Genomic DNA, 12,110 nt, shown 5'->3' with positions numbered 1-12,110 from the left:
TATAAGATAAAATATGTTTTACCTGTGCTAAAGGAGTGCTCATTTGATAAATTATGGTATTAATAACAGACATGAGTTCTATGAAGTTTTCATCCTGGTATTCAAAACGCTCTCCACATACAACTGAACAGATGACATTACACACAGCAGTGCTCAGAAAGTACATCGGATCACAAGGGGAACCTTAAGGAGAAAACACACCAAAACTTGTTAATTTAACTTAATTCTGTTTTATTAGTTTTTCACTATAACTTAGAGTACAATGAAAAGTACACTATATGGTCAGTCATTTATTGACACCTGACCATCACCTATATGAACTTGTTGGACATCCCATTTCAAAACCATAGGCATTAATGTGGAATTGGCCTCCTCGTTGTGTCAACAAAAGCTTTCGATCTTCTGCAAGGCCATTCCACAAAAGTTTGCAGTGTGTCTGTGGAAATTAGTGAGGTCTGCTACTGATGTTGGATGAGATGTCCTGGCTTGCAGTTAGCACTCTAATTCATCCCAGAGGTGTTCAATATGGTTTGAGACATGGCTTTGTGCAGCCCACTCGAGTTTCTCCATGTCTTTATCGACCTGGCTTTGTGCACAGTGGCACAGTCTTGCTCAAACAGAAAAGGGCCATCCCCAAACTGATGTCTCACAGTTGGAAGTGCACAATTATCTAAATTGTCTTTGTATGCTTTAGAACTAACAGTTCCCCATTACTGGAACCAAGGCACCAAGTCCAAATCTTGAAAAACTGCCCCAGACTACAAGCCCACCTCTACCAATCTTTACACTAAGCAATATGCAATCTAGAAGGTGGCATTCTCCTGGCATCAGTCAAACTCATATTCATTTCAGACTGACAGATAGTGAAGTGTGATTCATCAGTCCTAAGAACACGTTTCCACTGCTCCAGAGTGCAATGATGGTGTAAGAATTTCAGCCATGGAAGCCCATTTCATAAAACTCGTGATGCACATTTTGTGTGCTGATATAGCTTCCAGAGGTAGTTTGGAACTTGGCTGTAAGTGATACAACAGAAGATTATTTTTACGTGCTATGCACTTCAGCACTCAGTGGCCCTGCTGTATGAGTTTGTGTAGTTTACCTTTTCATTCCCGAACTGTCCTTGTATCTTGGCGCTTCCACTTTGCAATCATAGCTCTTACAGTTGACTGTGTCAGATCTAGAAAAGCTCACATTTAAAATTATCTACCTCTTCAGTATTGCCGATTTTCCTGCCAGTGTTTGTAAATTCAGATTGCAGAGCTATGTGGTTGATTTTATGCACGCTGTGAACAATGAGAGTTGCTGAAACACCTGAACTCAATAATTTGGAAGGGTGTTTACATGCTTTTAGCTGTATAGTGTACTTGTTGCTAATTCATCTAAAGATGAATCCCTTGACAAAATAGTAAATGGTAGAACTCGACAGCCATAATTTAGTAATGTATTAAATTAAATAATAAAAAAAGTCATAAATATGCAGTTTGTAGGCTACAAGTTAAATCAAATATTCATACTTGGTAGCATGGATCGTGGACTATCTTAAAGACAGACCTCAGTATGTGCGTCTCGGGAACTGCATGTCTGACATTGTGGTCAGCAACACAGGAGCACCGCAGGGGACTGTACTTTCTCCGGTCCTGTTCAGCCTATATACATCGGACTTTCAATACAACTCGGAGTCCTGCCACGTGCAAAAGTTCGCTGATGACACTGCTATCGTGGGCTGTATCAGGAGTGGGCAGGAGGAGGAGTACAGGAATCTAATCAAAGACTTTGTTAAATGGTGCAACTCAAACCACCTACAACTGAACACCAGCAAAACCAAGGAACTGGTGGTGGATTTTAGGAGGTCCAGGCCGCTCATGGACACCGTGCTCATCAGAGGTGACTGTGTGCAGAGGGTGCAGACCTATAAATACCTGGGATGGCAGCTGGATGATAAATTGGACTTGACTGCCAATACTGATGCTCTGTGCAAGAGAGACAGAGCCGGTTATACTTCCTTAGAAGGCTGGCGTCTTTCAACATCTGCAATAAGATGCTGCAGATGTTCTATCAGACAGTTGTGGCGAGCGCCATCTTCTACGCGGTGGTGTGCTGGGGAGGCAGCATAAAGAAGACAGACGCCTCACGCCTGGACAAACTGGTGAGGTAGGCAGGCTTTATTGTAAGGCATGGAGCTGTACAGTTTGACATCTGTGGCAAGCAACGGGCGCTGAGCAGGCTCCTGTCAATCATGAAGAATCCACTGCATCCACTGAACAGTATCATCTCCAGACAGAGGAGCAGCTTCAGCGACAGACTGAGGAGATCGTTCCTCCCCACACTATGTAACTCTTCATTATACAAAGTTATTGTCTGTCTGTATACCTGCATTGTTATCACTCTTTAATTTAATATTGTCTTTATCAGTATGCTGCTGCTGGAGAATGTGAATTTCCCCTTGGAATTAATAAAGTATCTATCTATCTATCTATCTATCTATCTATCTATCTATCTATCTATCTATCTATCTATCTATCTATCTATCTATCTATCTATCTATCTATCTATCTATCTATCTATCTATCTATCTATCTATCTATCTATCTATCTATCTATCTATCTATCTATCTATCTATCAAACAATGCCTTAGCTAAAGATGGTCAGTTACATTGAACTGATAGTACAGTTGCAGGTATGTGACACTTTGATGGCCTTCTGGAAAATGCTATTTGCAATTCCACTTGGGTGGAAAGAGGTTAATTAATTATCAGTTTTGCGTTTGGCAATGGGTAATATAGAGGGTCTACATCCTTCCATCCAGTTTCCAACCCGCTGAATCCGAACACAGGGTCACGGGGGTCTGCTGGAGCCAATCCCAGCCAACACAGGGCACAAGGCAGGAACCAATCCTGGGCAGGCTGCCAACCCACCGCAGGACACACACAAACACACCCACACACCAAGCACACACTAGGGCCAATTTAGAATCGCCAGTCCACCTAACCTGCATGTCTTTGGACTGTGGGAGGAAACCGGAGCGCCCGGAGGAAACCCACGCAGACACAGGGAGAACATGCAAACTCCACGCAGGGAGGACCCGGGAAGCGAACCCAGGACCCCAGGTCTCCCAACTGCGAGGCAGCAGCGCTACCCACTGTGCCACCGTGCCGCCCAGAGGGTCTACAGCTTAGCAATTATTGGCCAGTTTTTGAATAAATAAGTAAATAAATAAATAAATAAATAGCAAGCTTAATTTCCATGTGTGTGCATGCTTGCACGGCTGTACGAGGCTGGTGGAGAAGCCGAGACAGTGTGCTCTTGCACGTGAGTGTGTGGTCTGACTTGACTGCTTCATTGGCCCTAGCAGTTTGTGTGTGAGACATTGTGCCCATGGAAGTATATAAAGAGAGAGAAGCCGAATAGAAGGAAAGGACAAACAGAAGGAAAAAGGGCAATTTGGAATTTTTGAATCAGTCAATATGTCAGGTGTCAGGGCCCCATAGTGGAACGAGCCGAGGAGGGTAGTGGGGAATGATAAAGAATCTCCCTAGGGATCCAGAAGGTGCCAGTTTTGAATGTGAGAAAGATGGAAGCTGGCTTGAAGGATGGAGGAAGTTGTGTTTGTTTTACCTTTGGTTTTTAATTTATTGATTGTGTTTTAACCTTCACTTTGAAAAACAGATTGCTTATTTATTGGATTTTTGCATGGTATTTTTCAAGGGAAAAAGCATTGCACTTTCTGACTTTTCTTATCCTTTTTAATAAAAACACCTGCACTTGTACTCCTATCCATTGCTGATTGTGTGTCTTCTCTTGCCGAGGCGATACAGTATCTGACAAACAATACAAAGAGTACAGCAAAAACATCTTGTGTACTCTTTGTATTGTTTGTCAGGTATTGTATGACTATGATCTGCTCCTCGCAACTGAGAGGACTTGCCGGATGTTTGCCAATTAGCCAACTAGGTAACTATCCAAATAATCAGATTGTGATTCAGACCTATATATATATATATATATATAAACATATAATATATATTATATTATACACACACAAACACATATACAGATATAAGAACGACAGTAACAAAAAACACCAAACAAACTTACAAAAGCTTAACTCTACTAATTGTACTTTATCTCTTTTATAGAAAAACACACATAACTTATAAATTCTGATCTTGCAATTAATAAGGTTAAGCTTGATACGTTTTTAAGCTAGTCATGAAACCTCTCATGTCTGCACCATGGCATTCACCTACTCACAGCTAATCTCTACTGACTTAACTTCCACCACACCACCATGCTTGGAGTTGTCTAGGGTATGACAAGCTTTACACCCCTGGATTTGGTGATTTTCTGCCATTTTTTCCTAAAGATCCAGTCAAGCTATTGGATTGGATGGAGTCTGTTGGTGGACAGCTATTTTCAGGTCTCTGCAGAGATTTTCAATTGAGTTCAAGTCTGGGCTGTGGCTGGTCCACTCAAAAACATTCATAAAGTTAATCCTGCATCGTTTCTCTGTTGTTCTTGCTTTCTGCTTAGGGTCATTGTCCTGTTGGAAAATGAACATTCAGTCCAGTTTGAGATTCAGAGTGCACTGAAGCAGACTTTCATTAAGGATATCTCTGTATGTTGCTCTCTTCAGCTTTCATTCAACCTTGACTAGCCTCCGTGGTTTTATCAGACCAGAGAATCTTGTTCTTCAGAGTCTGAGAGTCCTTTAGGTGCTTTTTTTGCAAACTCAAAGCATGCTTTTATGTGTTGTCTGGTCACTATGCCATAAAGTCCTGATTTACTGGAGTGTTGCAGTGATGGGGTTCTTTCTGGACGTTTCTCTCATCTGCACACAGGATCTCTGGAGATGAATCAGAGTGACCATTGGGTTCTTGGTTACCTCTCTTATCTCTTCTCTGATTGTTCAGTTCGGACAGACAGGGAACTCTAGAAAGAGTTAAGTTTTTTCTTAATGCCTTCCATTTGATGATAGATGTTAGATAGAACATTATTTGCCCGAAGGGAAAATTTGGCATTTAAGAATTATGAAAGCCACTGTGCTCTTGGGATCATTCAGTCCTGCACAATTTTTTTTAGCGTTCCCAAGATCTTTGCCTCTACACAACCCTTTCTTTAAGCTCTGAAGGCAATTCCTTCAATATCATTGCTTGGGTTTTGCTCTGATACACATTGTCAGATTTCTAACTTTATAGAGCCAGGTGTGTGCCTATTCTAATCATGTACAGTCCATTGAATTGATGACAGGTGGACTCCATACAAGGTATAGAAACATCTTAACAGTTATCAATAGAATTGGATGCACCTGAGACAAATTTCAAGCAGAGGAGAGAATCTAAATACTTGTGTTTATGGGATATTTCAGAAATTGAAATCACATAAACAATTATGAAAAAAATGAATTAAGGATTCATACAAACACAAATATGTATCCATTCATTTTCTAAACCCTTTTTAAACTTTTTATGCTTTATGTTAGTGACATTGATTCTGGTATAGTTAGTAAATTTTTCAAATTCACAGATGACTCTAAAATTGGAGGGACGGCGACACTGAAGAGGCAGCAAAAGGAATTCAAAAAGATTTGGATAACCTTCAGAACAGGGTGAATGCCTGTAAAATGCAATTTAATATCAAAAAGTGCAAAGTGCTACACGTGGGCTAAAGTAATGTCAATCAAAAAAATAAACAAGGGAGACATTGTTATGCAGGAATCAACCTCTTAAAAGGGTTTAGTTTGCAACATTTTCATCATCTAAGCAATGCACAGAAGCAATTAAAAAGGGAAAGAAAAGGTTAGGTTATATCATAAAAACTGTTTAATATAAATCGAGGGACGTTATACTCATACTATATAATGCACTAGCAAGACCACATCTGGGGTATTGTGTGTAGTTCTGGTCACCATGGCACAAGAAAGACACAGCAGCACTTGATGCTGTGCAGAGGAGAGCAACCAAGAGCATCCCAGGACTTCAGGACATGTTCGACTGTGACAGACTCAAATAATTAAACCTGTTTAGTCTCGAGCAGAGGAGACTGTGTGTGGACCTAATACAGGTATATATTTATTCTCAAAGGCATTGATAAAGGAGATCTGGGAACATTCTTTCAGCTTAAGGGTAAATTATGTACTCGAGGACATCAGTGGAAGTTAAGGGGAAGAGCATTTAGGACTGAAGACAGAAAGCACTTCTTTATGCAAAGAGTTGTAGTACTCTGGAACAAACTACAGAGACATGTAGTTGAAGCAGAAACATTGACAAACTTTAAGACAAACCTGGATGAGGTTTTAGGACAGCTTAGCTATTAACTAAACAAAAAGGCTTGATGGACTAAATGATCTGTTTGAAAAATTTCTTATGTTCTCCTAAAGTGAACCCGCTCATCCAGATCGGAGTCACAGGGAGGCTGAAGAGTCTCCAGCAAACTTCAGGTACAAAATCAGCACAGTCTCTGGACAGGACTCAGGCCCATCATGGGGTGAACACACACACACTCACACACACACACACACACACACATCAGGGAGCCAATTTAGCATTGCCAATCCTCTTTCCCTGCATTTCCTTGGACTGTGGGAGGAAACCCACATAATATAATATAATATAATATAATATAATATAATATAATATAATATAATATAATATAATATAATATAATATAAAGATATGACCCATTTTTTGTAGTCTCATTTAAAATTTATCTCACCTTCATACTTCTGAAACTCTTTAACAAGGTATTTGGCTTCTTCTCGGATACAATCCTCAATACTCCTCTTTCCAACTCCAAAATCTTTTAGTGTTGCCATTGAAAACCGTCGAAGCTGCTTCCAGCATTCTCCATTAGTCATTCCTATTCCTGCAAATCAAGATATAGGAAAAACACTACAGGTAATTGTTTTTCAAGACATAAAATGTTTTGCATTATAGGGGCTTACCTGTAGAACACAATTAAGAAAAGGGAAAGCTCAGTACATAAATACATTTACACTCCAGTATGCAAGTCAATATTATTTGCTTGAGAATCTGATAGTGGTGTTTGCAGAGATGCCTAAGAATACACTTTGTGTACCTTTGCAGCTAAAATATACAATATTTACACTCAAAAAGTAAAAATAAAAAACAAAATGATTTGCAGTTGACTCTGTTTTTTGTGAAATGCAGTATACACCCATGCCACACTCATGTATTTCCATTCTCATCCCATTTATAACTAATAAAGATACCCCCATCCACTTGTTCCATTATATATTCTGCTTCATTAACCCAGTCTCTTGGGTTTGAATCCCGTGCTCATTTGCGTTTAGTGCAGAGTTCAGGTTATCCCTGTGTCTGAGTGGAATTTTTTTCCTAACACAAGTGTATTTGATTAACTGGCTCCATGTCAGCACTGATTGACATGAACGGCCTATACAGAAGACCGGCCAGCTACATTTGGTTTCTGTGTTGCACTTGAGGCTAAATTGGCAACAACTGAACTGGATCAGGTAAATTAGACAGCATTGTTGTGTCTTTTTTATTCTAAATGTAAATTACAATATTTTTATATTGCAGGTTAATAGTACTTTAATTTAAAAAAAAAGGGAAATCATTTTAGGCAGAGGAAGATGGTAACAGGATGCCACAATCCAGGTTGTAAGTCATGCTAGGAAAACTGCAGTGCTTTTGGTGTGCTTGGGATTTATACAGTATTGCTTGCCCATAACTTTGTTTGTAAAGATTTCTTTGAAACGTGGGACATGACAAACAGATAGATAGATAGATAGATAGATAGATAGATAGATAGATAGATAGATAGATAGATAGATAGATAGATAGATAGATAGATAGATAGATAGATAGATACCATATAATATAGTATATAAGCGTCTGGCATGAGGTAAGAACAAGCCCCGGACAAGGCACCAGTCATAACACAATGTTGAATTCACCCAATCTCCACGTCCTCAAATCCACACAAACACAGGGAGTGAGTGCAAACTCTACTGCTCCTGCAACTGAATGTGACGTTTAAACTCAGCAAGCAGAATCAGTGGCAGCAAAACCCACTACAACACCACACCACTAAATATGCAAACAAAGTTTCTTTATTGTACCTGTAAAGCGCCTTAAGGCATTGTTTGGTGGCCCATAATAACATTGACCCTGCAATGGATCAGAGCCATGTCCAGGGCTGGTCCCCCTGTGATTAAGAAAGTTTAAGAATGACAAGCTGTAAAATAAATAAATAAAAGGGTATATCAGTTTTTCATTTTGTGTTTAAACAGTGGGTGGCCTGTGGTTAGGCTGACATGTATGTTTGGCTGGCAGGTATTTCTTAAAGTGCCATGCAGGAGTAGATCCGTTTTTGCATGAATTTCTACTTGCCATGTCCCTAATACTTCAGCTGCCTGTGACAATGCAGTCATAGATGTAGCTGGGATCAGTGTGGAGATTTCAAGTTTGAGCTTCATGAAATCTATTGTATAGCAGTTTCAACTGATTAATCATAGATGGATCAAGCATTTTTTCATCCCAATAAGTTCCTGGCTATGCCCCTGTTTGCAGTGGAAAGTGTGAGTTCAGGAAATGGATAAATACACATGGGAAGTATTTTATGCAAAAAAGGAAATGAAAATTAAAATTATAAAATAAAAATGCAATTTCTCTTTTGCCATTTATTTTTCAAAGTCTATTCTCAATAAAGTTGCAAAATTTAAAAAATGAAATGAAATGATACTGATTGCAATTTCATTTTCACCCTGAGCTGAAATGAAGCTGCAAAAATGGAAACTGAAATGCAAATAAGCACTGGCGCCACCTGCTGCTCATTGAATTTTCATTTTCCATTTTGGATTTTCATTTTCAAGTTCGCAGCATACAAAAAATATACTTTAACTTGCGTGGGTCAACATGTTGGGCTTTGCGCCTCGATTCCGCAGAATTATTTGTCCTTTGTAGCTGTTTCCCCGTTGATCGATTGAATACTTCTCACTTTAACTGTGTTTAAGTCACCTTATTTTGATCTTATCACCTCCTCACTTCGAGCTTCACAGCGAAACCCATCCATCCATCCATTTTCCATCCCGCTGAATCCAAACACAGGGTCACGGGGGTCTGCTGGAGCCAATCCCAGCCAACACAGGGCACAAGGCAGGAACCAATCCCGGGCAGGGTGCCAACCCACCGCAGGCTTCACAGCGAAACCGTCTCACAAAATCCGAAGACCATGCGTAATTATAGTTCTGAAGTAACTAACTTGCTATATAATAAATAAATACTAAATGTATTTAACATGACAAAAATTGACCTTTATTACGTCATAATTTACATTTATTTCAACTGAAGCGGAAATGGGACGCTTGGTATTTTTGTTGTGTTATCTAATAAATGTATCCGTCTACTGTTTTCACGAGCTCATCCTCGTATAGTTATGTCACATTCCCCTGTAGCCGATCGATGACTCGATCAGACACTTTATTGTTATAACAATTTTAAATAAGGTGATACAGTAGTGATTATTTTATTCACTATGAAGACCTTCCATAATCCATAATTTTCATTTAATTTATGGTTCCTTTTCCATCATTAATAAGATTTTTTTAAATCCACCTCATTAAGAAATATATGATTAACAAATACGAACTGTATTATACAACAACAAAAATTTATCTATAAAGCACATTTAGAAAAATAGCCAACGATGACCAAAGTGCTGCACAAACAAAAATAAAATAAATAAAATTAATCACATAAAAATTGATCACGTAGAATTAAAAAACAAACATAAATACAGGAAAACAGAATAAATTAAAAGCAACAGCCAGACAACAAGAGAAAAGGAAAAAAAATCCTTTTCAATTAATTTCATATTCATAAACAAAAAAAAAATTTTAAACAAAGCGGAATCTATTTTCTGACCATTCTAGAAAGTATCGAATATATCGTTTCAAAAATATAATTCCAAAATATGCTTCAATAGGTACAAATATATTTTTGAATTCCATTATTTTTATATTGTTGTTTCATAATATTTTTATATTTGTATGTGATCAGAAAATTGTTTCTATGAAATTACCTCATTGACCCGTACTAATTAAAATACATTTGCATGTTGAGAACGTGAAAATGAAAATGCCAAGGAGAAAAGAAAATTCAATGAGCGGCAGGGGGCGCAAGTGTAAGAGTAAAACGTCATCTGCGTTTTGCTCTTCATTTTTGCAGCATTCTTGAATTCAGATTGTGAAAATAAATTACAAAAGAGAGATTGCATTTTCATTTTATAAGTTTAATTTCCTTTTTTGCAGAAAATACCTCCCATAAGATAGATAGATAGATAGATAGATAGATAGATAGATAGATAGATAGATAGATAGATAGATAGATAGATGATCTCACGTGTTGTTCACTTTATTTATGTAATTTAAGTTAGCCTATAATTTAAAATAATCATACTTTCTGCTATTACATTTTTCTTTCTTAGAGAATCTCTTTGAAGTCAGTAATCGTCAGCACATTGCCGTTTAATTTTGTGATTAATATTCAATCTATTCCATTTTAGTATACTGTAAATCTTCACTTACAACGAAATCTCCGTTGTATATATATATAATTATATTATTTATTTATATATATATATATATATATATATATATATATATATATAGAGAGAGAGAGAGAGAGAGAGAGAGAGAGAGAGAGAGAGAGAGAGAGAGAGAGAGAGAGAGAGATGGATGTTTAACTGGATCATAAAAGTACATTTTGATTTTTGATTAGGCTCTTTATAACTATGTATGCACTAGAGCTTCAAAAGTTCTAAAGCGGTCATTTTTATCCTTTGAAAAAATATTACATTCTCTGTCAGAAAAATTGTACTAAGGACTATACCCTCCTGTCACACCTCCGGATCTTCGTAATGCTTTGCAAGATAAATCGGAACAGCGCCTCAGAATGAGAAGCTCCGAGCAGGTGTTCCACTCACCTGTACCGTCAGTGACTTTCATGAAGAGCGGTATGTTGGCTCGCCCTGCAAACACGTCTGCCTGCTGCACCAGCGCTTCATGGACCGCGTCAAGCCCGACCAGAACCACGACAGGCTGCGACCCGAACTTTACCGTCATTACCGGTCCGTAGGTTTTACTCATCTGTGGGGAGATGCGCACGTTAGCAGGTCGATACCTCGATCCTCTAAATTTATAGTATTCTTTTAAGGAAGTCATTAGGCGCTCACCTTGACCAAGCTCTCGTGTGGGGTCCTGCCGTTCACTTTTAGTATGTTACCTATCAGAGGTAACGGTGTCGGTCCGGGAGGCATCTTCGCATAGCGGGCGGAGTCCTTCCGAGACAAGGCCAATAGTATTAGCAGAACAATCGCGGCCAGAACTAACGTGCTGCTTGGCTCCATGATCCGGGAAGTATTAAAACTGCAGTGCCGGACCTGTGATGGATTTTAAATAGTCAGTGTGTATTTTCGTTACCCAATACATTTCTTCCATGTATGGACACTCCCTTCAGTTCTTTCTATACTTTCCGAAAAATAAAGCGCTGCTACTTAAAACTAAAGTACACCAATCAGCTATGCCATGCCATCTCCTGGAACAAGGTGAGCATCTACCCAGGTGTGAAACCTAATTTGTAGTAAACTATAGATACCCATCCATCTGTTTGAAGCTTTGGTAAAAAAGTTCAAATCTTCTATCACTGTCTGCTTCTATGTCTTTAAGTATTATATTCTGTTTGGCAGAATGTACTCCTCAGTATTTCTCTCTGTCCAATAGTATTACAAAATACCCTATTAATAAAAGTCTCCAGGACAAGATGACAGTTTTAACAGACAGCCGGACCTCAAAACTAATTTTTGTGTTAGTGAGATCTGTCTGGCCCTCTGATGCCCTTCCAGTTTTCCTGTCTTACATCCAAAATGATAATCAGTATTTATGATGTTAGTATTCAATATTGCAAACCAATAAAAATACTATTTATCTTTACTTATCACAATTATGTGGTGCATTGGATAAAGTGCTGGACTGTAAAGTAAGCCTTTGCTAATTTTGTAATTCTATACTGAATCCATCCATTCAATTTTTGAAACAATTGATTTCATTTAAGCCTGCATAGCAAAGGAA

The 12,110-nt window shown here is 38.5% G+C and overlaps 1 protein-coding gene across 1 annotated transcript in view; it reads right to left on the bottom strand.

The window, feature by feature from the left end:
- Positions 1 to 11,453, bottom strand: part of LOC114665825 (cytochrome P450 2B19-like) — a 34,602-nt gene extending 23,149 nt beyond the window's left edge. The window contains exons 1-4 of the mRNA XM_028820463.2: positions 11,216 to 11,453; positions 10,967 to 11,129; positions 6,716 to 6,865; positions 23 to 183 (exon numbers count right to left, since the gene is read on the bottom strand). Of these exons, the coding sequence (XP_028676296.1) occupies positions 23 to 183; positions 6,716 to 6,865; positions 10,967 to 11,129; positions 11,216 to 11,389 (648 nt within the window). The 5' untranslated portion in view covers positions 11,390 to 11,453. The remainder of the gene's footprint in view (positions 1 to 22; positions 184 to 6,715; positions 6,866 to 10,966; positions 11,130 to 11,215) is intronic.
- Between the last annotated feature and the right edge of the window lie 657 nt (positions 11,454 to 12,110).

Source organism: Erpetoichthys calabaricus, chromosome 1, assembly GCF_900747795.2.
Source record: "Erpetoichthys calabaricus chromosome 1, fErpCal1.3, whole genome shotgun sequence".
Lineage (NCBI taxonomy): Eukaryota > Metazoa > Chordata > Cladistia > Polypteriformes > Polypteridae > Erpetoichthys > Erpetoichthys calabaricus.
The sequence above is the reverse complement of the archived record's forward strand: the minus strand, read 5'-3'. Positions and strand labels throughout refer to the sequence as shown.